At 36.2% G+C, this 25,406-nt stretch overlaps 6 protein-coding genes across 9 annotated transcripts; 3 read left to right on the top strand and 3 right to left on the bottom strand.

The window, feature by feature from the left end:
* Window positions 1-1,517: 1,517 nt before the first annotated feature.
* On the top strand, window positions 1,518-8,892 carry LOC149742740 (uncharacterized). Its single transcript, XM_089889582.1, has 9 exons — window positions 1,518-2,569; window positions 3,031-3,176; window positions 5,566-5,710; window positions 6,078-6,247; window positions 6,542-6,761; window positions 7,007-7,138; window positions 7,588-7,737; window positions 7,996-8,127; window positions 8,404-8,892. Exons 1-9 carry the CDS (start codon window positions 2,480-2,482, stop codon window positions 8,506-8,508), a joined length of 1,290 nt encoding a protein of 429 aa, XP_089745708.1. The 5' UTR covers window positions 1,518-2,479; the 3' UTR covers window positions 8,509-8,892.
* A 139-nt stretch (window positions 8,893-9,031) lies between these two features.
* LOC149742739 (uncharacterized) lies at window positions 9,032-10,912 on the top strand. The gene is made up of 3 exons (XM_089889730.1): window positions 9,032-9,192; window positions 9,677-9,817; window positions 10,244-10,912. Exons 1-3 carry the CDS (start codon window positions 9,140-9,142, stop codon window positions 10,350-10,352), a joined length of 303 nt encoding a protein of 100 aa, XP_089745856.1. The 5' UTR covers window positions 9,032-9,139; the 3' UTR covers window positions 10,353-10,912.
* Window positions 10,913-12,393: 1,481 nt separating this feature from the next.
* LOC149742738 (cannabinoid receptor 2-like) lies at window positions 12,394-16,071 on the top strand. The gene is made up of 8 exons (XM_089889596.1): window positions 12,394-12,615; window positions 12,869-12,998; window positions 13,263-13,430; window positions 13,981-14,126; window positions 14,230-14,386; window positions 14,486-14,608; window positions 14,842-14,991; window positions 15,368-16,071. Exons 1-8 carry the CDS (start codon window positions 12,486-12,488, stop codon window positions 15,633-15,635), a joined length of 1,272 nt encoding a protein of 423 aa, XP_089745722.1. The 5' UTR covers window positions 12,394-12,485; the 3' UTR covers window positions 15,636-16,071.
* LOC149742737 (uncharacterized) lies at window positions 15,951-17,954 on the bottom strand. Of its 2 annotated transcripts, none has more exons than XM_089889633.1 (7): window positions 17,813-17,954; window positions 17,656-17,723; window positions 17,508-17,598; window positions 17,239-17,400; window positions 16,894-17,055; window positions 16,368-16,573; window positions 15,951-16,224 (listed from the first exon to the last, which is right to left on the bottom strand). In XM_089889633.1, exons 1-7 carry the CDS (start codon window positions 17,891-17,893, stop codon window positions 16,077-16,079), a joined length of 918 nt encoding a protein of 305 aa, XP_089745759.1. In that variant the 5' UTR covers window positions 17,894-17,954; the 3' UTR covers window positions 15,951-16,076. The 2 variants fall into 2 exon arrangements, with proteins under 2 accessions (XP_089745759.1, XP_089745767.1); XM_089889641.1 differs by having other exon boundaries at window positions 17,656-17,737; window positions 17,813-17,952.
* Window positions 17,955-17,965: 11 nt separating this feature from the next.
* LOC149742736 (uncharacterized) lies at window positions 17,966-22,140 on the bottom strand. 2 transcript variants are annotated; one of them, XM_089889522.1, is made up of 7 exons: window positions 22,005-22,140; window positions 21,650-21,735; window positions 21,325-21,413; window positions 21,051-21,160; window positions 20,725-20,818; window positions 19,221-20,648; window positions 17,966-18,578 (listed from the first exon to the last, which is right to left on the bottom strand). In XM_089889522.1, exons 1-7 carry the CDS (start codon window positions 22,134-22,136, stop codon window positions 18,403-18,405), a joined length of 2,115 nt encoding a protein of 704 aa, XP_089745648.1. In that variant the 5' UTR covers window positions 22,137-22,140; the 3' UTR covers window positions 17,966-18,402. The 2 variants fall into 2 exon arrangements, with proteins under 2 accessions (XP_089745648.1, XP_089745658.1); XM_089889532.1 differs by having other exon boundaries at window positions 21,325-21,410.
* Window positions 22,141-22,178: 38 nt separating this feature from the next.
* LOC149742735 (mediator of RNA polymerase II transcription subunit 4-like) lies at window positions 22,179-25,268 on the bottom strand. 2 transcript variants are annotated; one of them, XM_089889667.1, is made up of 8 exons: window positions 25,108-25,267; window positions 24,680-24,769; window positions 24,292-24,430; window positions 23,999-24,104; window positions 23,670-23,782; window positions 23,302-23,398; window positions 23,189-23,235; window positions 22,179-22,570 (listed from the first exon to the last, which is right to left on the bottom strand). In XM_089889667.1, exons 1-8 carry the CDS (start codon window positions 25,173-25,175, stop codon window positions 22,451-22,453), a joined length of 780 nt encoding a protein of 259 aa, XP_089745793.1. In that variant the 5' UTR covers window positions 25,176-25,267; the 3' UTR covers window positions 22,179-22,450. The 2 variants fall into 2 exon arrangements, with proteins under 2 accessions (XP_089745793.1, XP_089745802.1); XM_089889676.1 differs by lacking the exon at window positions 23,302-23,398 and having other exon boundaries at window positions 25,108-25,268.
* Window positions 25,269-25,406: the final 138 nt, after the last annotated feature.

The raw sequence follows: 25,406 nt of genomic DNA, 5'->3' as shown, positions 1-25,406 counted from the left end.
CGATGTAAATTGATGTATACATAAAACCCGTAAAATGGACTTGACTAGCTGCTATCGACTTTTTCGTCATGTTCTACACTAATTGCACAACAACAGTGTTTAACGTTCTATTTTGGTAATGAGTTTTAATTTACACATGTCTGGAAAATAGTCGTGATTCCACTTACAAAACTAATACAGTTTTTGTAATCAAAATACTATACATCATTAAAACACGAAATAAGAATTACACACTGGTAGTATATATTGCTTTCGTTTAACCCTTTCTAACTTGAAGCTGGTTTATGGTAAGTCTGTCTGTTCTTTATATGAACTGATGTGCGACTTTCGCCTAACCAGACAGCAAAAATTGTTGCGCAACCTATAGAAAAAGACGTGCTTCTGCAATCTGATGAATTGGACAAAGAAAGAGCGCTCCGTCCGACTCGTTTTCTAGTGGTATGCGCCCCCGGGCTACGAGATGTGATCTCTGAGAAAGACTATAGAACAAACAGCGCCAGTAATTGGTTGAAGAATTTCGAATACTCATATACCTGTGTAAACTTGAATACTGAGTGCATTAGAAAGATGACTTGGCTGAGATTTACTGATATACGTCCTGGGTTATCGATTGGCCGCAAATATATACGTCTCCTATTACTCAAAGGTCATCGGAAATTTCCACTGAGCTACCATACATCATACTTAGCGGTCTACTAGGTAAAAGGAATAAACAAATTCCTGAACGAAAACCTCACAGTAACGTGACAGGTTATAATTATTCAGTGCTTACCACTTAACAAGTGTGAAAAATCCGCAAAAAACGGACCAAACCTTTTTTGTCCATGTCAAATATTCGGCGGTTAAATTGTGGATTCCAGTGGTACATATTACTGTCAGTATGATGGGTTCGACACAAAAAGAAAACTTAAAAGGATTTAATTACAGAGATTACGATTACTGTACAATTAAAATTTTACAGTCGGTCGTACGTCCACCACTAATTAGGCATTTTCAAGTCATACACCGTTACAGCGTATTACGTCAGAACGATAGCTTCGCCCAAGGGGGCAGGTCCGTCAAATGATCGTGGCGATGTGGTTAAAAATATCCAGACACCGTTAAATAAGACTGCCGGTTTTGCCCAGTATCCTTAATCCGTTTTTACCGAAAACAAACGTATTTCGAATTTGCAATCATGGCAATACAGCAGTATAAGATTATGCTACCTAATCCTATTTATGTTTCACCGGTGAATTGGCCAACAAAATAAAAAAAATGTGTACATTAAACAGTTATCTGTTCTCTTTTTTTAAAAAGAAAAATAACGAAGATTGAGTTAAGTAGTCCAGCGCGATGGGAAGGAAATCGGCACTTATGACGAAAAGCACTCCATGGAGAAAAAATCGCTGAAAGATACAGTTGTCAAATTAAAAAGAGTGACTGTTAAAATGTGATTATGTATGTATAGCCTACATAACCACATTTTAAGTGGACAAGATATATAATACCCGTTTGCCTACAACAGCCCAGCAGCCTAATAGTTTGGCAACAGAATTAAACAATGTTCATTAATTATTGATGCATACATACCGAAGTACATAAGATAAAGCATCGCATTGGGATTTACAACATATGAGTCGAATTAAACTAACACCGCACCACATGCAGTGATGACACGAACACGCCCAAAAATCGGGTTAGCGGATTCAGAATACTGAAAATACGCTGCAAAAGCGATTTGTAAAAACCACCAGCCACGATTACAATCCGATTTCGATCTTTTTGCCTGACAGTAAGATTTAAAAATTCGGTAAACCATGGACGTAGTAACTCAGTTTTAGTAAATTTTATACAATTGGCACTTCATTAATATTATACAATTTACTGTTTTAGATATAATTGCAGTCTCACGGTGCTCCTCAGTTGGTGATTTAATTTAGAAACTGTCTGCTACAAACCTTTCAAAACAATTATGCGTTTCCTAGAAGTATGTTGAATGTATGCAGTGTACTATAGCTCATTTGTGACATATAGTGCCACAAATGTATCTAAAACAGGTCTATAATCATATACCTAACGAGGACCAATTAAATTTTTAATGTTTCCGACACAATATACAACCTAGTCATCTACTGTACCGTTATTTATTATAGACTGCAAGTAAACTAGGTCGTAAAAGGTACGCATACCAATCTATGAAGCGGTCTATACAATCTTCATAACAACGTATATAGATATTAGTGCTAAAATACAAACGCTAAACAAAAGTATTTTAGTTAGACAATGTTTTAACATTAAATATAAGTTATTTCCACCAAAACATGTCTATATATATTAACACAACAAATACCAAATTTCCTGTCTAAATAATGTCGATTATGATTTGATTGTGACGTCATTGTGAAATTTATGCATTGTGTAGCAAAGCAAAATAAAAGTATAAAATATTGGAAAAAAGTTTGTTTATTTCGCAACCGTTGGTTGCGCGCGGGGTGTAATGGCAGCTTCGCAAGTTCAGAAAACCATGAGTTCGGATGAGAAAGAAGCGAGATCTGTCTGGAAAAATTTGGCCTCTGAATATACGACGGTACGTTGAAACTTATATCACGGTATGAGTTGTAAGGGACATGTAAACTTTGCCATAACCACATTCTCAGCAATTAGGTAATATTAAGGTGAATAAAGGGCAGGACAAATTACAGCTGCAAATCAACCGCGAACCAATTTAATCAGAAGTCGACGGCGGCTCGAAATTTCAATATAATTGTAATTGTGTGACCTTAGTTTCGCCAACGATGTTTTATCATTGCAATCTGGTTTGGTAAATTAAAATTACCCTTTCATTTAGAGTGAGTTACACAGTTTTTCGTACATATGCGCAGCATAGCTTAGGGCTATCCTTTACTGCTTTTGGTGGTTATACAGCTTGTACAGTTTTACTTTTATGTTCTTAAATTGTGGTTTCTATGCTTTATCGCAATCTAGTATCATACGGAAATACCAATTATCGACATAAAATATGCTCAGGGCAAAAAATATGATTTTTAGATGTACGCGCCATGGCCAAAGCAGGAGAAGTTTAGCATTCGACCGCCATCTAACGGCGAGTTTATATACGACGCCAAAGCGGAACACGACATGCAAACGATGTACGATGCAAACTATATCACTCATGAAAGTGCAATGAGGTCTAAGTAAGTGTAGAATTAAAAGTAAATGAAACAATACATGTTGGCCTGTTATATAATATTAATACTGATATGCGGCCTGCGGGTGCTAATAAATAATCATGTTTTTAACGTTTAGAAAAACGAGTCTGCTTGATAATACATAGCTTTAAATATCCACCCAGCCATTTTGCAGAGAAAAGTAATTAGTTATGAAACAGTGTTTCATTTCTTATGCTAACACGTCCATTTTTTGGGATTCTGGTTATGTTTTTATTCTTCTTTCTCGTCCCATTTGGTACAGTAAACAAAGAATGTATAAAAAAATATATATATATATTACCGTAGCCCTGCTATTCTTAAAAGCGTTGTTATTAGTTAAAAGTACAATCAGGAAAACAATAATCTATGTATCCTATTGTAATTTCACCAATGTACATATAATTTCGCAAAGAAATTATTGCGACATAGGAAAATCCTAAAAAAAATCGTCTCGTGCATCATCACTACATATAATTATATTTTACAATATTTATTTTTAGAATATAGTAATTTTTTAGATTTTTTTTTGGGAATTTCAAAAGTGTTCTCTGCTCGTTGCTAGTTCTGTACAATGTGTGCAATACCTTACAGACACATGATATATATGAAGCTAATTACGTCATGTTAGTTTATTCGCGCCATCTTGTATCTTATGGTTCAAATATTTGTGTACACAAACACTAATGACGGTCTTTCCACCAATAACGGCCGAATCCAGATGAGAACGGTAGGTATAACACCTAACCATAAAAGGCGTGTGGCATCATTTTAACTGATTATGTAAAAATTTTCAGAATAAACGTAAAATCTTTCGAAACCTTTTTGTTTACCTGTTTGGTGGTTTTTGTTGTTCAGTTCTGTGTATTTTTGTTTCGCTTAAAAAACTAATGTTGAATTAATTGGTATCGTCTTCTTTCTCTTTATTTTCTATATTTCCTGTTTCTACTGATCACCATGCGGGATTTTTATAGAAACTGGAAAAATATGTATAAAAGCAAAGCCCATATCCTATGTTTCACACAAAGAGTTTCAAATATCAAAGACAAGCATTAAAAGTGGTAAAATTACCGTATTTGTTTCAAAAGTGACATTTTACTGTGGAAAATTGTGCGTGAACAAGCAAAACATGAAGATAGCTATTGCCATCATTATAATCGCTATAGTGTTCGGCTTCTCCGAAGCTAGATGCTCTCGCTCGGAAAACGCTGAGCATGAGTTCGCCATGAAAGGAAGACTCGACAACAGAACCCGAAGATTTCTCTTTGGGGTGCTTAACTGTTCGGTATGTGATTTGGAAAGGGTTGTTGAGGGGGAGACAGTGAACTGGAGGCGAGTTCGTTTGCATTGTAGAAACATGAACGAGGGTGGACATATTGATTCAGTGATCTGTAGTAGTTCCTGTGGATGCAACAATGGTCCACGATGGAACACGAACATCGTATATAAGATAAAGAACTTGTCCGCAAAAAATCAACGTAGAAGTTTCGTGAGAATACCCTCCGCATGCTACTGTTAAAACGGAATTTAACATTTTTGCCAGACTTCGCCACACTTTCATACCATGTTTTTACTCCTTTTTATATTTAATTTATTCTGAAAAGTTTTATCGTGCCATTTAATAATAGCTGTTTTATTAAAAGTTTTTTTTATTTAAAGATTTTCTTATTTATGATTTAGTTGAATTAGTACACAGTTACCATGATGCTTGTGTACAATCGGATAATTTTTTTTTTTTTTTGATGAAAAGCAGTTTCCTGTTATGTTAATTGTCGAGAGTGTCGTTTGTATTTAAACATCACTTTAAACCAACTACCTAATCTTTTGAAATAAAATTTTGCTCTCTAAATTAAGCGAGTTATTGCATAGAAAAGGATAGACGTGGACACGTGGTATCGGTTACGCACTACAGAGCACATGCGATAAAATACCCGCAACTTGTGCTGTAGAGGTATTGGGCCTGAAAAGTTCGTCGATATTAAATTAGTTTTCTTTTATCCTTATATACAACATTTGTTGTAAACCATGAACCAATTTAAATCATTAATTGTATTTCAATTCCTTATTACTATATATAGCTACATGCCCACATCATAGGCCCATAAAGGTTCTGGATCAAAGGTTGTAAGGTCACGTACTCTGTTTGCGACACAATAAACTTTTTTTTAAAGTTTATCCAACATTTGCCTAAACCGTCTTTATATTTATTTAATTTTGTGAAAGTTTCGCGGCGAATTTAATAAGCTTGTTTCATAACACACTAAATTTAGAAACCCTGCTCTCTTGTAAGCTCGTGTTCGGTTTGCTACCCTAAGTATACGCATGCGTATAAAAGTACATAGGCCCCACTTTATTTGACGACGACACACGTTTGTAGATGCGTCCCACCCAAATCCGTGCACCAGCAGATTGTGAATCAGAAAATGAACTGCTTATCCACATATGATGATAGTTATAAGTATAAGAAAGGCGATCGAAGACCAGCATTTCGACCGAATCCTACCGACCACCAACCTATACAAGTTAGTGTATTATGGAATAAGATGCACATGACAAATTAGACATAGTGTTGTTACGTAACAGCTTACACCACGGCACAACAAAACTTGAATCTGAATATCTTGGATTCAGAAAATAAAGTACAGTAGGGTGGGGGAAGATGGGACACCTTTTAACTTTGTTTTCTCGTCCCATTTAGCAGTTAACAATAAACAATCAAACATTTATAAATCTATATCTTCACGGCTCCCATAGACCGTTGTTAATTGTTTAAAATACGATCAGGATATCTGGATATTATGTGCTAAAGATGTCCCATCCCCCCCAACCCTACTATATATGCGACAGATAGTGCTTCGAAATACGATTCAATTTCTCTTTTTCCACAAGGGTAACTGTCAACCTGAGATTACGTCAGTAAACCAAGAGACGTATAGAGCTTACACCAAACCAGAGTTCAACGCCGCTAAACGCGACTTGATTATAATAGAGCAAGAATGTGGTGTTCTCCCTACAGGAAAAGATGTGCCGCTAATTACAACCGTACAGGAAACTTTCCGGTAAGCAAATTTGCCTACTATAATAAAAACCCAACAGAGTTTATTATATATATCAATCACCTAAAGCTTCAAATTGGTTATAGTAAAAAACTGTATAGCTAGGGTAAGGAAAAACAGGACACCTTTCCATTCTAGTTGCCCATCACAATATGGCAGTAAACAAAGAACATTTAAAGAATTATAAACCGTATTCTCACGGCTTCCATTGTTTAAAACAGAATCAGAATATTTGGATATTATGTGCTAAAGGTGTCCCGTCTTTCACCAACTCTACTATACAATACTAACTTTTAGGTCCCCGAATTCTCCCTCCAGACGACAACCAATTATACCCGAAACTTGCTCGTTATTGAATAAGTCGAAAATGGCATTACAAACTACTCACATGGCGGATTATACAAGAAAGCAACAAACACGACCTCCAAGTGCGGTCCCTGCGCTTAAAAAAGATAGACAGGCGGCAATACAATGGAAAACTCCGGGCGTGAAGCTGAATTTCACTTCCACGTTCCAGGTAAAATATCTTGGTTTTAAATTCAAACACACTTTAAATGTTTTAACGATTTTACGCTACTAGCTGTTTAATTTTATCAATGCAAATCGTTGGGTAATACGTTTAACCAACGTTTCCTGCATTTACAATTTAATATAACAATACAGGTTAAGTTGTTCGTCATAACTGCACTAAAAAAACAGGAACATATTCAACAGATGTCACCATAAACCTAAATGATTCTACAAAACATGGGTATTTTTTAGAACGATTATATAAATCACATGAACGTGCGACGACCGAAGTCCTTCAAGCCTCTGCATTGTTATGTTGCTTCCGACACCCCATTCGCGAACAAGACGCATTACAGTCACGATTTTAGCGAAAAACCTCTACAGGTAAACTGAAGTATTTTCTAAATGAATATTCCTTTTTAATTTAGATCATTGAATAATTTAATAAACAGTTGGAGATCAAATACAACATTAATCTACACAACTATATAGTAGTGGGAGGAAATGGGACACCTTTAGCACATCTTAATGTGAATATCCTGATTTTGTTTTAAACAAATAAAAACGCTCTATGGGAGTCGTGAGGATGTTTTTTTTTTAATTCTTCGAATGTCCTTTGTTTACCACCAAACCGGACGAGAAAATCGAATAAATGTGTCCCATTTCCAACGCTCCACTATATAGCTTTTGTGTAATTTAAATTGAATTATACACAGCTCTTTACCGCTACCATCGGGTGCTGAAGTTATTGTGCTCTGATGTCCCTCTTTTTTGTTTAGCTTCATACATTCATAAACACTTTGCGTATATACATTCATAAACAATTTTTCTAGGGCTTTCGACCAGAGCTATGGCGCCCAGAAGCCAATCTTAAAATACTCGACAAGGGTTTGTTTCAGGATACAACACAATATAGGGACACGCATTGCCAAACCAAATATCCAGTGGAACGTACGATGCTGATCAAGCCAAAATCAACTCATGTAAGTGTACGATAAAACTCAAAACCAATACGTTAATTGTAAAGATGAATGCTGTTTGCTTCTTACATTGAAACCCATATATTTATATTAACAGTCTTTACTTTTTTAAATGTTATGTAGTGCAAAAACAAACTTTGTTTCCTAAACTTTTGAACACTCTTTAAACCCATAAACTTTTTAAAACCATAGTTTTTTAGGGTAAAGTACAACAAGCCGAATCTTCAAAGTTAAAAATGATTTTGCGATTTTTTTTTACAGTACGGTCCAACCAAGAAATTTTACGACGACACGTCCTACAGCGCCAACTACAGGCGTTTTGATTCGGGTGTTGGTCGAAGCGAAAACTTTAAACCTGTTCGTAAATATACACCTCCAGATATCGCATTCAATGTAAGGAAGAATTAACTATGATTTATATCAATGTGATATATGAGTGAAATGTTAATGACATTATATTGTCTTATTAAACCTATAGTAGGATATTATATTAATATGGAAATGTCGACATACTTTTAAACCGCGTATTGTAATACGACTGAAAGAATGTGTAAAGAGCAATGTGTTTACCAAAATTTCAAGTGTAGCCCATCCAACGCAAATATGGTTGTATAGTGTGTAATCTGTATGTTCTTCTACGATAAATATCTTTTCCTTCAAACGTTACAGGTTGTGTCTACTGCGCATGCGCACTATAAAGGCGACCCAGCACCACCGAGCAAGATTTGCAAACCGGTAACAAACAAAAGAATCGGAGAAATTATAATTACTTAACAATTCTAATGAAATAAAATTATTCAAGTTTTGATTTTAAAACGAGAAAGTATCAACGCATATATAGTGATTGCCCGTCATGTGTTTCGCTAAAAAGTACTTGGTACTTGACAAGTTCGCGTTTATGATCGAGGCAAAAGTAAATAGGGGATAAACGAGTCGTTTGTGATGCTCTGTAAACAAGACGAGATGACGTAAGAGGTACTGACGGCAAATAGTTACACAACGACAACCAGTAAGCCTTTGTCGTGTCGGTGTCGGCTTTCCAATCTTCAAGGACGACCCGACAACAATAGAATCGATTCGAGGTCCTTGTGGGAGGGAGAGGGTCCTTGTTAGGTCGGTCACGTGACACGCAGACAATGCGGCGGCTGGTTGCGGGCATACAATCGCATTTTAATATATTGTGTGTTGCCACAGTTTTCGTGTTTCATACTGAGCGAGTAGTTTGTGTATGACATAAAAAGGTAACTACGCACGATGGTATCGAAAATTATAGGATGTATATAACTTTGCCGTTTAATATTAAAATAGTGCTTTGTATTAACATGTATATGTAGTTCTGTTCATATAGGAACCATCACATAGGTTAAAAGTAACAGGTTACGTCCAGAATTTACTGTTGATTGAAATGGCATCAGCTTATCGAGAAGGAGCAAACTGCAGCGAGGAAGGTTTTCAACGGTAAGTCAAGTTCCCAGACTTGTTAAATAGTGAAACACATTTTCCATGCGTTTCTTGAATAAGACATAAGCCCTTTATTTTAGTCATAAAGCGCAAAAATATTAAGACAAATATAGTAGGGTGGGGGAAGACGGGACACCTTTAACACATTTTTTAGATATCCTGATCGTGTTTTAAGCAATTAAAAGCAGTCTATGGAAGTCGTGGAGATAAGGTTTTATAATTCTTTGAATGCTCTTTATAGACGAGAAAATAGAGGGAAATGTGTCTCTTCCCCACCCTAATATAATATAAAATAGAATTCTAACCAGGTTTCTAATCTAAAATAACATTATCTATATATTTTTACACATTTGGTGTTTTTATCACTGCTGGGCCTTATACAACGTATCAATTCATCGCGGACTACATTCTGTATAGCTTGTTGCATAATGGTAGACAAAGCAATCACAATACAGTATAACAGGTGTTTTATATCCTTTAGTTTCTTGGACAGTATTCAAGCAAGAGGAGTAATGTATGGGAGCAAAGAGCATTCAAGGGACCGCTTGCACGATCAAGTCATCAGCAGGGCGCTGAATGAATTCGAAAGATACTGGAAATACATTCCTGGTGGTTATGATAGGTGAACGCAAAACATTAATTACGTTTTTAAAAGACAAAAGAAAATGGCAACAGTTGGTCCAGCACTGTCTCTTACACAATCATTTAAAGTTAAACCATTAGATATCCATATAAGTTCTATATCAGTATTGAATAAGTGCCGTGTACGGCTGGATCCGGGACATATAGTACTATATGGATGAAGATGGGACACATTCAGCACATTATATCAAAACAGTTTGATCTTGTTTTAAACAATTAACAACTGTCTATATAGCAGTCGCGAGGATACGGTTTCATAATTTCTTAGATGTTTTTTGTTTACTGTCAAATGAGACGTGAAAATAGTACGAATGGGTGTCCCATCTTCCCCCACCCTACTATACCAATCTTTGCACGCCTCCTGTGCTGTAGCTTGAATTTCCGCTAACGCCTTTACATTATACAGGTTGTCTTGGACAATGAAAATACAAATCAACCCATTCTGGGAATCGGACTATTACGATAGGATGGATTACATGCTGCTGAACGCCCCCAAACTTTACCAGCCATATTAAACTAAAGCTGTGTGATCAACTATAGCGCATTAACCATTTCCGTATGCTGATTTTGTACGGTATTACTTCGCACACGATACCGTTTTTGCGCATTCACTATACACATGTGTAAACGCTATAACTCTCGTTTCTGTAAGTTTTAATTGTTGTGGTAATTGTAGTAATCTGGTAATAGTATTCTCCTCGCGAAAACTCCTTATATTTATTTTTGGGTGTAGCTTTGACGAAATATGTCTAGACAACTAATATTTAAGAAAGAATGATAACAATACACGTGCTATGAGACAACTACGAGTAGACAAAGTAAAAGTAGTTGCTAACTTTTGATGTCATAGCTAAACAAAACGAGAGTTCCCATGGTTATATTTAGCCACCAGTCCCAAAAACTTGTTTATTATTGATTTAATGATGATGTCCGTACACTGTCTCAGTGTAGTTAGACGTTCATGCACTTTATGTAATTTCATGCACTAGATAATATGTACTGTTCCAACGCTTTTTTATACCATTTTATGTACTCAGACATTCCGAACGTAATACAACTCCATAGTTTGAAACAATAGCGAGCAGAATCTATAGCTGAATTTGTACTTTAGCCATAGATAGTGTGAATAAACGTTTTATATGAAAATACGTTTTTATAAATAAACAGGTAATTCAGAGGAAACTAGCATGTGCAGTTCGTAGTTAACAGCTATGATGTTTTAGAACTATAACGATGAGGGACTTTCCTATATATGATGCTATTACGCAAATCAAATATTGGCTTTCCAAGTTAAAACTAAAATACACAGGAGTTTAGTTCAAACTGCACAATGTTCGCTCGTTTAGTTTGTATAGCACGGGTAGAACTAAATAGCAGCGGCATATATCCCAACCTTGTCGTGCAGTTTGCTTGAATGCGGCGTTCGTTTCAATGTGCTGTGCGTGCAGGCGGTGGCGTTACCTTCTCTCCATGTTGCTGACATGAGGTCAGGAAGTGAACGAGTTGTATAAAATAGTTCGCGCCTCGGTGCGCTGACGGCTTGTGTACGTTTTAATAAAGAGGGCAGGTGAAAAAGGAAGCAGGTATAGGAGAGCGAGTAGTCGTACTGGACATGTAGCCAACCGCAAATTTAAGAATGATTTACCGCAAGCTTTGTTACGGGTTAGGAGAGTGTAACTTAGTACTAACTTGCGAGAGAAATCGAGAACAGTCTGTGTAGCAGCAGTTTGAAAATGTACTGCCTGTCAGCGATTTTGTGTATACCATGTGAGTACATACTTCCCGTTTAAGAATACTTAGCACGAATGGTATTGGGTTAAAAGCAGAAATATGTATGTGGGTTTAAGTCTAACTTTGAGTAGGCCATGAACACTACATGGCCGTTCAGACAATCAACCGACCGCCATGACACCTCTTTTTTAGTATGTTTTATTTCTCAGATAAATATTTAGACTTCGCATTGTTCACGCCCGTCTAGCGTAACCTGAGAGTATCGTCAGTCTTCAAACAATGTAGAATCACGGCCGCACAACGAATTTCAGAATAACCAGCGATCAATGCCGTGGCCTAACGAAATTGAGGATAATCGAGGCACTCGAAGTAAGTGCGACAGGCAGTTTATAAGATAACAAGCCAGGCCCCTAAGGGCTGACGTTAGATATCTTCAGGTTTATCTCGAGAGCCCGATAAAATGCTTTTGGGTGTGTTTCAAACTACCGAAGCGATTACGCATTGCCTGTGAGTCAAAATACAGTCATTATTCGAAACAGCATGCATTGGCACACTCAGATAGCCGAGGTTGCGGGAAATTCGTAGGGTATACGAACAAGCTTAGGATATTGTATCGCTGTGATTAACTCTGTTTATATTCAAAAACTGTTGTTACTAGTAAGAATCGGTTTTAAAGGAAGATCTGGAATTACCCAGACGCTTTCTTTTGGTATAGGAAATGAGAAACAAAAAATTCCGAAAATCTGCTTCCGCTATAGTAAACCGAAACAAATTTTGTTGTGATAACGGTCACGAACAGTAGTAACGTAGTTTTAGCTGTCGTTACCGTCATGTTTTGTGTACTAGAGTATAGTGTCTGTTAAGTAAAATCGACAGTTGTTCTGCTACTCCGGGACGTTAATCCCCACAAAGACGCCATGACTGCACGGATACCGACCCTGTCAACTTTATCGACCATTATGATGAATGGTAGTTTTACTGAGGACTCACATGTCTTAAATGGGACAGGGTGCAAGCAGAGCGAGGGAAATGCGATACATGTAGTAGGTGAGCATACATATACATACAATGAGTGGGGTAAGGTGGGACATATTTGTATTCTTCTTTCTCGTCCCATTTGGTGTTAAACAAAATTAAAACGCGAATTTAAAAAACCGTTGGTAACTGTTTAAAGCACATTTAGGAAACATCATTGGCTTTAGATGCTAACGGTATTCCATCTTACCCCACAGTACTATATATCAAGAATATTACAAGAAATCACTTTAATAGGTTAAATAACCCAAATTCTTCCTTAAAGGTACTATCTTGTCCTTGATCATTATTGTGGAAAACGCACTCGTCCTGATGGCCCTCACCATGGAGAGACGAAGATTCAAACTTATTCTCTTTGTGTTCATTAACAGTCTAGCTGCAAGCGACCTTTTAAGGTAAGCCGAGATCCACGAGGATTAGACAAAAATAACAAAATCAGTTGCAGTAATACGTTACCGGTAACTCAAACGATAAGACAGTGTTGCCTCGCGTAAAACTTTTAACGAAAACTCTCTCCATGTTATGAGAATGCCGATAACAAATTACTTGTTTCAAATGTGTGGTTTAAAGTTCGGATAATGGTTTGATAACTACTACACCTTGGGATTTATATTCCCACGCATTAACAGTCATAACATTGAATTTACTTTCCCATACAGCGGAATTGTTTTCCTATACACCTTTCTCTTCAACGATCTGCTCTCGCTCGAATTTACAGCAAGTGCTCCGAGTTGGGTTTTTCGCAAAGCATTTTTGATCGCTTCCCTGCTTGTATCACTCGGCAGTTTGCAGTTAATAGCTCTTGATCGTTTCGTATCCGTAGCTTGGTAAGTTTGTAAAGCGATTTTTAGTAGACGGCTTTGGGTAGCGTTGTATGGTGGGGTAAGAATATAAGATTAGACATGTTGATGACTAAGTTTGACACGTGGTAAGATTGGACATTATTATTAGTTTTTTTTTCTTGTCCCATTTGATATAGTAGACAACTAACATTACAGGATTGTATAACCGTAGCCTCACGCCTTTATACGAGCGTTATTTTTTGCTCAAAACATCACCAGGAAATAAGAGGATTAGGGTGCTAACAGTATCCCATCTTACCCCACAGTACTATAGTGTTTGAAACTGTTTGAATATATACTTTACGAAGTGTGGTCGTACACGCGTCATTTACCGCGGTTTACAAAATTTTCAATATAACCAGGTTTATTTGTTGTAATGAGGTCAAAATAAACGTGATATTAGGTAACACGTCTAACTAGTAGCTAGCGCATACACGGTGTTTATAGACTCAGTTCTATTCTGGTCACACGCATTTTCAGCGAACGGAAATCCTGCAATGATTATACCGTATTTTCCTTGTTCGCTTATGTGCAGGCCACTAGAGCACGAAAAGTTCATTAGCAGACGAAGAGCTGTGATTCTGGTGGTGCTTAACTGGGTACTAGGGGCTGCACTTATCATAGCACCGGTTGCTGGGTGGAACTGCGTACAACATTGCGTCTGTGAAACTGCAACACTTGGTAAGGCAATGACGTTGTTGTATATTCGCACCAACTGCTATCCCGTAAACAAAACTGGCATAAGAAATGAAAGATTTTGCTTAAACTGTGTTCTTTTAATTAGACGGCTCTCCAAATTGTCCCCACCCAAGCTGCTCACGCGTTTTCCCACCAATCACGAACGACTATATCATCACGTGTGTGGTGATATTCTTTATCGTCACAATAGGCATTGTCTTGTGCAACGCTGGCGTATTCTGGAAAGTAAAGTCACACTTCGCGTAAGCCATTATTAACATCGCTTAATCAGCGTATTGCTAGCAGCTAATATTGCACCATGCACTTTCTATTGGACCAATAAAAGCAAGTTTCCATTAAAGGCGGATGGCGGTTACACGGAAGTCAGCAAAATCAAAGCGTGAAGAGAAGAATCTAGCGGTTTTCATGGTCCTAGTGTTCGTCGTGTTTATTCTGTGCTGGATGCCCTCTGTCATTCTGCTTTGGTAAGATGATATAGGAAGTTACTCTGTTACTGCTGTTTGAATACTGTTAATGAAAGAAAACAGTTTTAACTGCAAATTGGCGCACTTCCGTCGGCTTTAAAAGTACCTAGGCCCTTATATAAATTTTGAAAGTGGTAAATTCTTCTGCCATTCGGAAATAGATGTTATTCGACAGTGCATTAATTGGTGTTATATTATAAAGTAAACACCCATGCACTTTTATTTCGTTGCAGCATCGATTCCAGTATGCCGAGCGTTCGAATCTCAGACGATCTATTCGACATCTGCTCCTTTCCAGCATTGCTTAACTCGATAATTAACCCCTGGTTGTACGCAATCAAACTCAAGTCTTGCAGGACCGTTCTTGTACAATGGCTTTGTCGGTGAGTAATTTACAACAACAGTAAACACTACATGATCATTAAAACGCCTACACTTTCAGAATATGTATTAAAATAAAATAGGGATCCACATGTATAGTACTGTGGGGTAAAATGGGACAACTTTACCACTTAATTTTTAAATATCCTGATCGTGTTTTAAACAATGAACAACGGAAGTTGCGAAGATACGGTTTATTAATTCTTTGTTTACCACCAAATGAGACGAGCAAAAAATTGAAAAGGTGTCCCATCTCTGCCCATTTTCTAAATTTCTAAACAAGATTACTGGAAAACTTAATATATCAACGCAACGAAAAACAAATTTCCTATATTATACCAACGCAAACAGTTTTTTTTTTTCTGCTTTTATTTCAAGGTGCATGAAGCAAGAAAAACGAGACAAAATTTTCCAAATTAACAACTCTGTGCCTTCTGTCGTAGCAACCAATAACAGAGCTTATTCCGTAAACAAACCGTGCATAGTTGTTCAGTCCGACCCGTCGCCTAAACCAACTAACGTGGCGATGAAAGCGGACGTCAGCGCTGCAAACCATCGAATGGAGTTAAAGCCGTTGCAGCCCAACGTCGGGGAATTTCAAAATGTGGAATCGGTGCGTAGCAGTTACTGTAGCGATAGTGGGTGAAGAGAAGACTTTGGAAGACGAAAGCAGCGACATATAAGAACATAGTAAGAGCGCAGTACACGATGAAACACTGGTGCAGCACAATAACGAAGAAACGACAAACATAAATGGCTTGAACTTTTTGCGGTAGATAAAATTGTCGCTTAAGGTGGCTGTACACAGTATTAGGTATGCGAATTCGCTTGCTAAGTCGTATGCAAACCCATTCTCGAGTTCCGCATGCGGCAGCGAAATCCGGACAAAACGGACGAATTTGAGATACTGTGTACAGCCACCTTTAAACGGCCTAGGAACGCCGTTGTGCATGCCACAACCTCACCGTATAATAGGCACAGTACGTTTAAGCAGTTTGTAACATGTACGCATGAATTATACTTAATCAACTAAAATTAACACCCATTGAAGACATTTAATAAATAAACCACCTTTAAACCAATCAGGCTACTTTTTCTCACACTGCCATTCCATAACAGCTTGTTTAATTTGACCAATCTGAAACGGTGATGTCATACAACACCCACCAATCCAACCAATCAAATTGGATTCCAACCAGGTTTTAACTTTGGGTAACCATTCCAAGGGAGCCTCACTGTAAAATAATTTTGGTTATGATTTGCTGAGGATAAACAGTAAATTTACATTTTAACAAAATGTAGTAAATTTTAAAAGAACATATTTAGTGGCAAAGATGGTTAAAATTTCAGGTATATTTCTATTTAATGTAAGTTGTACCTTGAGTTCACATTGCCTCCAGCACAATTATTAGGATAAATAATAAGTCTTTGATGCTTTGCCAAATTCCCATGAGCCAATTGAATGAAAGATGAAATGGTTTCAGACTTGCAGCAATTTAAACCAATTGCTATGATCTGGTGGTAATTGCCAAGAGCTTTAAATACTTCTTCAAAAGGTTCACCATAGCATGTGTGAGTGCCGTTCTATTAGAAATATACTTCAATGGGTCTATAGAATTTTTCGGTTAAACGACTAACAACTTAACAACTTCCTTTAAAATAGTGCATAACATTAAACTATGACACATAAAAGACAATATAGAACATTGAATTGCTCATTTTATAGCCTGCACTTACATTGAATAGGTTCACATCTTAAAACAAAGTTTTTAACATGCTGCGTGTGACCAATTTTCGTTATTAATTATCAAATTTCAAGGTTAAATGTGCATATGTAACAGATTAGCAAAGAAAAACATGCTAAAAGTAAGTTTAATTCAAGAAAATTAAAATTCAGAAATAACCTTGTTTGAAAATGACACCCATGCTTTTAAAGTAGGATACTCTCTCAGAATTTCAGCAAGAACCAAAGCTTCTTTCAGGGAAGGAAGAGTTTCAAACGCAAACAAATCAACTCCTTTTGATGCAAGGATTCGAATATTTGTTTTGTGAAAATCAGAAAGTTGCTGCAGAAATATAAACAAATGTAAAAAGTTATAAACCATACAAGACCTCATGAAAACACATAAAAACCCACACCATTAAAACATACAGAAAGTCTTCATGTTTAATTAGAATGAGTCTATCAGTTAGTTTTGAAATTAATAGCTACTGAAGCAATATATTTTATTCTGATATTAAATTGCCACCTGTTCTGATGTGGTATCAATATATGATCCAGTATATTCTGACATATCATGCAGGATAGCACCATATGGGCTTATGGATCCAGCAACCAACACTTGGCGTCCACTTTCTTGCACAGCTTGCCTTGCAACATCAACACTTGAACCAATGATCTCTTCTGCTTTCTAAAAATTTAAGATTCATTAAACAATTTCTTTGAATATCTGTTATCACATTAAGCTGAATGGCTAAAAAAGACTAATTCTAATACAATCAATATTACATTAAATACCTTTTTGGTAACTTGGGCATGTTCCATGTAACCTTGTACACTGGCTTGGTAGCTACACGTGCTCACCACATCACTGCCCGCTTTGATAAATCTTTAAAAAAGTGTTTTAATAAATGAACCAAAGTCCTTAAAGTGAGAAAATAGTCACCTCAAATGAGCCTTCATAATTTCCTTTGGTTTCTCATAAAGAACACGGGCCGACCAAAGCGGATCTTTCTGATTATGTAAAACTATTGTTTTAATTTGTTGAAAAAGCTCAAATTAAAAATGATATTAAACACTATGTGATAAAATGAACAACGTACATTTACTTCAGCTCGTACAAAACCACCATTGATAAAAAGATCGGTGCACAGCCCCCCATCCAATATTTTAATGTCTTCCATAGCTTTCTCTTGCTTGCTTGGACAGTTTATTAACAGAATTGCATTACCTAACTAGGTAGAAACCTGACATAACTGTAACAGGATATCAATAACTGAGGGAACTACCACAAATAACCATATTGGTTTTATGATACAATACAAAAGTAAGGCCAACGAATGGTAAGAAACTTTTGGCAAGCTAATACAAAATGTCTGAGTTGTTATCCATTTTAAGATTGGAAAGTTGTATGATGGCACATTTATATAAATACATTCAACATTTGAATATAGAATGTGTAGATTTTTTAACGAATTTCACTGGGAAAGTGTAGCTTGTAAAGCTAAAAGCTATGTATTGACGCATACCAACATACTTTACAAAACCTGGAATTTTAAAACCATATTCAAATCATAAAGGTACAAATGCAAATTGCATAACAAAATGATCATCATGTTCTATTGCATTAAGTAAACATGAAACTTGATTGTGCATTTTCAAGGCAACTGCATAAAAATTGAACACGAAAATATTATTTCTTCATTCTCCTCCTTGCTTTTAGTTGTCTGTTCCTCGCAGGAGTGGACGCCATTCCAGATTGAGGAGGAGTGCTGAACATATTGTTTCCGGCATTAAAGTTCAATTGTGTTTGCAGAGTGGGCGTGCTGTGTTGACTTGGTGCAGTGGTTTGGTTAAAAACTCCACTCCCTAAAAAAAATTGAATATCATTTTTTTTAAAGATTGTAAGTAAAATTAAATCCACTTGTCGTAATCACTGCATATTAGTTTAACCGTGTGTTTCTGAATTATCAGAATTATGTTGAAAACACTGGAGTTTTTAACTACCGTACCCTTTCTCTACACGAGACTGCTGCTTTAACCAGTATACTGTGTTTGTATTATCTGATTTACGTCTCTCAATTTGTTCTAAGTTATAGTGTCTTTTTATGTTTAATAAAGTTTTGCTTTTTGACTTAAGCATAAGCTGAGCTCTGTTTCTACAATTAATTAGACCTGCTTTGGCATCCCATGGAAAAGTAATAAAAACAAGCCTAGTGTTTCCAACAGAATTACGACAACATAGAAATACAGGGTTGAACTTAGACGCAGTGATTACAAAGATTTTAAGGCCTAGGATTATCTACATTTACATGGTAATGGTAAAGTGCTAATATTTTATCACTGATCGATTAATAAATCAAAACTACTGTTTATTGTTTTTGAAACCTGGGCTTAGTCCAGGCTCAATGGTTGAAACTTTAATAATAAATAAGTAAGTGTGTTTGTGTATTGCAGTAATATATTTAAATTTATTAAAAATTTTTAATGTTATAAAGTTTAAAAGCATACCAAATACTGGTGGTGCAGGCTGAGTAGGAGTTGATTGACCAAAGTTAAAGCCAGGATTACTTTGAGGCGTATTGCTTCCGAATGCAAATGGCGATGGCTTGTTTTGAGGAGTTCCAAAGTTCGGGGCAGGAATACTAGAGGTGCTTGAGCCAAAAACAAAAGGGGAAGCTGTTGGAGCTGGTTTCTGGGCTTGGGTGTTTTGTGCTGTCTGACCAAATGGAAGGGATGGTTTTGCTGTTGGGAATGACGGGGTCGGCTGACCAAATACACTTGTTGCGTTGCCTGATGAAGCTTGAGGTTGTCCAAACATACTTGGTGCTGTGCTGCTGGAGGTCTGCTGCCCAAATTTAAAAGGATTTGCACTCGGTTGGCTGGACTTTCCAAACTGATTCCCGGATGATGATGCTACAGGCGTTTGGCCGAAAGAAAATATACCAGAGTTGCTGGTTTGAGTGGCCGGCTTGGTTGTAGTCGTGCTACTGGGACCAAATGAAAAGATGGAAGGAGCAGAAGTGGTGGTGTCAGGGGCACTTTGTTGGAAGGAAAATATGGAAGGTTTTGTGCTAGGTGCTGTTGAACCAAAGCTTTGAGGAGCTATGCTGGAGGTTTGAGCAGAATTTGTTTGACCAAATTGAAATGCATTGTTGGTGCTTGCTGTGGTTGGTTTGTTGAATTGGAAACCAGATGTTGTTGTTGTTGCTGCTGGTGCTGAGTTACCAAAAGCAAAATTTGAAGGTTTTGTTGTCGATGATATGTTACTAGACTGGACGGAAGTTTTTAGCTGAAACATTTGGGTTGGAGCCGAGATGGTGGGTTTGGCTTGTGGTGTGCCAAACATAGGTGTAGCTGAACTTGTTGCTTTGCTGGATCCAAACTGAAAAGTGTTTGAAGCTACAGCAGTGGGGGCTGGGGCGGAAGTGGTCACGACTCCAAATTGAACAGGAGTTGAATTGTGTGTGCTTAAAAGATTATTGCTTTGTTGTCCAAACTTAACAGTTGGTAAAGAAGTGACAGTTGCAGCTGGAGTAGTTAGTTGGAATGGTTTGGACAGTGAGCTGGGGGTTGGTTTTGATTGAGAAATAGGGTTTGAAAGAAGTGTAGAAAGCACAGATGAGGAGGTTGTGTTGGTTGTAGATGACTGGTTTGTTGATAAAGGTTGCTTGGGCAATGATAATGAAGTAGCAGCTGATGATGTTGCCTGTAGAAAGTTAGATGTTGTGGAGATGGATGGAATGGTGGTAACTTTGTTTTGAGATGCAGGGGTTAAGAAATTAAGAGAAGGAGTTGCTTTCTTGTTTAAATCGAAGGACGTGGATTTCTTTATTTGTTGTTTTGTAACCGATTCAACAGGCAATGCACTTGTCGCTGAGGAAGTTGTTGCAATGGATGCAACAGAAGGTAATGTAGATTGCTTTGTGGTCTCTTTAACTGTAATGGAGATAAGGAAATGTTTGATATAATTTTCAACACTATGCAAACAGCAAATTAAAGTTTTTTTTTAAACCTGGTTCAGGAATTTCCATCAGAACTTCATCATACAGGTTTCCTTCGTTGCGATCAGCAGACACATCAACAAATTTCATGATTTGTGTTTGGTTCTACAATATGTTACCATTAAGACTAAGGCAGAATATCAATTAAAACACAAACATGGCTAACTTTAACTTTTTTTTTATGGGTGGGGTCTACAGCAAGGTAAGCCAGAGAACATGGGATAAGGCCAGAAACTTCCTATTACCAGAAGTTGTATATGTCACTGTTACATCTGATCTTTATGTATAAATCAGCCAAAAACTTGAAGTTTAAATTTTAACTCCTCTCCACACATACCAACACTGGCTTCCTCTCCACCGAACAGAACATGGAATGTCTTTTTAATCGAGCACTTTTACCATGTTTAAAGCTAAAGGTTTTGGCAGCTTTTGTTACTTTGGATTTTGCTGCAAATAAATAAAATTAAAATAAATTATGGACTAAAATATATAGCAATGAATCAGAGAAGTAAACAATTAGCCAAGCAGTCACTATCATATTTAATGTATATCTAAATAAAAATTGCATAAAGTGTTTACAGCTTATGTAGTGCAAAAATATAAAATCCTACTTTTTAACTTGCTTAGCAAACTTGTTTTTGGCAACTTCGTCGCTCCAGTGTCTTTATAATCAGGTCGTAATTTTTCAGGTTCCAATCTGCTGTGATGTCATTTATTTATTAAAAATATAAATGATTATGGACTGTGGTAGTTACTCCAGGGTTTCAACAAATATCATGAATTTAAAACTGAATTCATTCGCAGGAACAATAGAATTTATAAAAATTTCTAAAAACATTCACTTGGCTTGCCATAAAACAGAATTTTAAATTTTGATGGTTAACTTCACCCATGTTAATACCATATTATATCTGAAGTGACACAACACAACATTACCTCTGGTTAACACTGTTTTTATCAGATGAATGTTCCAGTTGCGAGTCCTCTAGTTCAACAATCTTTTTCGACAACAGTTTCTGCATCTAGAAGTTACCGGAATTGAAATATATTTATACTAACCAAAACAGTTACAAATCAGACATTAGACCCTATACTATGTACTATGTAAAGGTTTGAGGAAATTGAAATAACCGTACTTTGTAAAATGCGGCATAAAGATAACGCTAAAACGCACTTAAAAATAAGTGTAACCTACACATAAAAGTTATACGTATTCCTGGAAAAGAAGAAAAAAGCTCATAGAAGTCTTATGACCACCACAAAGTGCGACATAGTCTGATGTCATACATACTTTTAATCTCTTGGAAGAGCTATATGAAGAAGAAATAGCATTGTTTTTGGATGAAGACTCTTGTAGAATACTTCCATTGTTATCGATGTTTGAATCTTGAAGAAGTCGTTTTCTTGGGTTGGCCACACTCATTTCAGTTTTTTTATGTTTTAAATAAATTATTATGATTTTAACCTAGAATGATAACAATCAAAGAGTAAAAATATTAAGAAAGTAGGAACGGTAAGGTTTGATTTTACGAACATCAAATATTTAAATGATTATTTATGTTTAACCAAGTACAGAACACTGCACCAATCCATACAATGTTTGTAATTGGGTTTTGAATTTTTTATAATTAGGTTTCTTTTTGCATGAGGTATCTGTCATAATTTCCCCAAAACCGCTTCACTGCAGCCATCTCTATCTCTCAGCAGCATTTTCAAAATCTTCATTTCTTTCTTTTTTCAATCATTGACTCCACTGGAGTCAGAAGAGTCTGAAGAAGATGAATCAGAGGACATCACATCAACATCTTCCGTGCTTCTTCCATCTGTGAATGTTGACATATCCATGCTCTGGTTTCCCTGGAAAGAAATTTAAGAACAGGTGTCAGATTTTAAAACAGATTCTTGGTGACATTAATAAAACATAGTTACATTCATACTGGAACCTTCACCCGTGGAACCTTATTAATTAATGTGGCGTATATAAAGTATTTAGCCTGGCATGTTTGTATAGACACCTTCAAGCAGGGTAAAAGTTTCTTTACGATCTAAACTGGATTGCTAAATTAAAACATATATTACACTCTGTTTCAAAAGCCCCAAACCCTAGCATCAGTAATGTTACTCCAGTGGAATATACTTAGTGTAAAAGTTTTGCTTTAACTTTATCCAAAAAAATGCTAATACTAAGTAAATTTTTTTTAATCTGCATGAAAAGTCTGTAGCTTTTAAATGCCATAGAAATATGGAACCAGAAATTCGTAGCAAATGTCAACAACCTACACTGTCTGAAATTAGAAAACATTCGGCCATAGGTATTTTAACATTGAGATGCTGACACAACAAGTAGAACTACACAATGGTACAGGCATTAACGCAATTTTACACGAGCTAATTCATAAATTTAAAAAAAAGCTTCTAATATAAATTATAAAATACTGAAATACATAAGTTAGATTTAAGAAACCAAAACTGCACCTTTTGCCACTGTGAGTTGCTTGAAAAACTTGGCATTTGAATTCCGTCTAAAATAAATAGATAGGATAATAAAACATGGTTTTATTTGATTTGCAAGAAATATTTGAGCAGACCTGTTCCTAGCTGAGCAGGTGGTTTGAGCATTGGGTCTTTAACATTCATGTCGGAGTTGTTTATTTGACCAAGCCAACCACATCGCATTTCTATATCCTGAAATGATTAGGGACAAACATAAATTTTAAACCAGCAAGTGTGTCTGTTTTAAAATATTGATAACAACTAAGGACTCTGGTTCAGTGAGAGCACTATTCAGAGGATACCGGATTCAAATCAAGACCCAACATTACTTTGAACCTCCGTTTCAATGTTACATACGTAGCAACTAGTCAATAAGAAAGAGTATGAAATAATGGATCAGGACTGTTGTACCTTCTGAAGCTGCTACACCACACATAGATAAATATGTCACATTCATTCATACCTGTGGGTAAGGTCTTCTTTGATCACCGGGTGTCCAGTTTAAAGGAGCAGCCGTTGAACACGATGCACTGATCTTATGAGCATATTTTATTATGTCTTCTGACATCACAGAACCTTAATAGAAAACAAAGTCATAAAACTAAATTACATAACAGTACACATCATGTTATATAATTTAAAATTTAGGCACATTTTAGAAAACTGTTTAGGAGAGATGTAACCAGTTTATTTCAAAACATCCTTTAAACATTTTTGCGTAACTAAATTAGATGTAAAACAGAAAAAAAAAACAAGCAAAAAAGTTATGGTATGACCACTATGACGTTCTACCTTTATTTGCTTGGTCAAATGACTTCAGTTTCTCCTTAGCTTGGTGCAATGCAGTTCCCAACAATTGTTCTGCTGCTTTTAAATGCTTTTGAAGACATTTGATCTCCTGTAAAAAAAACAGCCTTTTGTTATTTCAGCGCAGGTGTAGGTTTAAAAGTATAATCATGGGTAATTTTATGAATATATATACTACTACTGGTGAATGAAAGATAGCCACACCAATTTATTTAAGTATTTTTATAGCAATGTTTGCCTGTTTTTATTACAAATTCAAAAATACTGTAAGAACATACAGTGTCCTTCATGGCAATTTCTGCTCGTGTTGCCTTAACTTTTACTTCTAGTTTTTGTTGCTGACAAGCAACCTCAGTTAGATCTGCAAGTTTCTTGTTTTTTTGCAGAAGTAAATCTGTCAGTTGACCAACATCCATTCTGGTAAAATGCAAAAATTTTTAACGTTTTCAGTCTTTCTACGATTTCCTATTGCTAAACTACAGCTGAAAAATCATTGACAAAGCCAAAAAACTTATGAAAAATGTCAGAACATGTGCAGCAATATACCTACAGAAAAGAGATGGAGGAGAAGGGTTTTTTTTCCGGCCACACAAGGATAAAGCAAGTTACATTTAAGATAATAAGGCTACTGACTAGTTTCCACATAGAAATGTTTAACGAACATACACATGAGATTGGGTTTCACTTTCTCCCGACCCAACTTGATTGACAACAGTATTCTGAGAGGATTGCTGAGACAGGGTGTCGAACAACTGCCTACAAAGTCAAAATTTCAAGTTGAGTATGTACATGCTATATTTAAAAGGGGTTAACTTTAATTTGTTGAGGATTCAGAACATCTTTAAAGTTCCTTTGCTGGAGTAACTTTAAGTTAGAGTATAATTGTTTTAACTCTAACATGTCATAGATTTTGTACTAACTTGCGTAAATATGGATCATTTACTAAACAGCCTGTGAACTGCGATTTCCTTTTAATGCACATTTATTAGGGTGCTACCTGGTATTTAAATGAAGATAGAACATTACAGCAAAATATATAATAACCAAACCAAAGTATTGAAAACTGTTTAAATTTAGCTGAATCAGAAATTAACCTGATAACCAGATCAACATCATCTACCAGTGAAAGCAGTTGCTTTTTGGTGCTCACTTCCGATTCCATGATGGCTTAAATAAATAATAAACAAATTATCTTACACTCAAATGTTCAATGTACACTCTTCATTTCACTTTTTGCTCTGTGGCGCCAGAATTTGTATTCAGTGTTTCCACATAAATATTGGAAAACAAATGGCACAATAGTATTAACAGTATTTTCATATTCTTCGAGTGTACCAAAAACATGTATTAGCGAGAAGAAATTAATACCTCTAAAAATATTATATCATACTCC

Source organism: Ciona robusta, chromosome 1 (assembly GCF_009617815.1).
Source record: "Ciona robusta chromosome 1, ASM961781v2".
Classification (NCBI taxonomy): Eukaryota; Metazoa; Chordata; class Ascidiacea; order Phlebobranchia; family Cionidae; genus Ciona; species Ciona robusta.
This window is presented reverse-complemented; position numbering and strand designations above follow the sequence as displayed.

Bases quoted from the DNA above. Each gene is read 5' to 3' on its own strand.
- LOC149742740 (XM_089889582.1), top strand. From the start codon at position 2,480: ATGGCAGCTTCGCAAGTTCAGAAAACCATGAGTTCGGATGAGAAAGAA. The intron at 7,139-7,587 runs GTAAACTGAAGT...CAATTTTTCTAG, and splicing joins TTAGCGAAAAACCTCTACAG to GGCTTTCGACCAGAGCTATG. The intron at 8,128-8,403 runs GTAAGGAAGAAT...CAAACGTTACAG, and splicing joins CTCCAGATATCGCATTCAAT to GTTGTGTCTACTGCGCATGC.
- LOC149742739 (XM_089889730.1), top strand. From the start codon at position 9,140: ATGGCATCAGCTTATCGAGAAGGAGCAAACTGCAGCGAGGAAGGTTTT. The intron at 9,193-9,676 runs GTAAGTCAAGTT...TATATCCTTTAG, and splicing joins AGCGAGGAAGGTTTTCAACG to TTTCTTGGACAGTATTCAAG. The intron at 9,818-10,243 runs GTGAACGCAAAA...TACATTATACAG, and splicing joins ATTCCTGGTGGTTATGATAG to GTTGTCTTGGACAATGAAAA.
- LOC149742738 (XM_089889596.1), top strand. From the start codon at position 12,486: ATGACTGCACGGATACCGACCCTGTCAACTTTATCGACCATTATGATG. The intron at 13,431-13,980 runs GTAAGTTTGTAA...GCTTATGTGCAG, and splicing joins CGTTTCGTATCCGTAGCTTG to GCCACTAGAGCACGAAAAGT. The intron at 14,992-15,367 runs GTGAGTAATTTA...TTTTATTTCAAG, and splicing joins CTTGTACAATGGCTTTGTCG to GTGCATGAAGCAAGAAAAAC.
- LOC149742737 (XM_089889633.1), bottom strand. From the start codon at position 17,893: ATGGAAGACATTAAAATATTGGATGGGGGGCTGTGCACCGATCTTTTT. The intron at 17,599-17,655 runs GTGACTATTTTC...ACTTTTTTAAAG, and splicing joins ATTATGAAGGCTCATTTGAG to ATTTATCAAAGCGGGCAGTG. The intron at 17,056-17,238 runs GTGGCAATTTAA...ATATTTCTGCAG, and splicing joins TTGATACCACATCAGAACAG to CAACTTTCTGATTTTCACAA.
- LOC149742736 (XM_089889522.1), bottom strand. From the start codon at position 22,136: ATGAGTGTGGCCAACCCAAGAAAACGACTTCTTCAAGATTCAAACATC. The intron at 20,819-21,050 runs GTATGTGTGGAG...AACATATTGTAG, and splicing joins TGGAGAGGAAGCCAGTGTTG to AACCAAACACAAATCATGAA. The intron at 18,579-19,220 runs GTATGCTTTTAA...AATTTTTTTTAG, and splicing joins GCCTGCACCACCAGTATTTG to GGAGTGGAGTTTTTAACCAA.
- LOC149742735 (XM_089889667.1), bottom strand. From the start codon at position 25,175: ATGGAATCGGAAGTGAGCACCAAAAAGCAACTGCTTTCACTGGTAGAT. The intron at 24,770-25,107 runs GTTAATTTCTGA...TTGACTTTGTAG, and splicing joins GATGTTGATCTGGTTATCAG to GCAGTTGTTCGACACCCTGT. The intron at 24,105-24,291 runs GTATGTTCTTAC...TTTTTTTTACAG, and splicing joins AAATTGCCATGAAGGACACT to GAGATCAAATGTCTTCAAAA.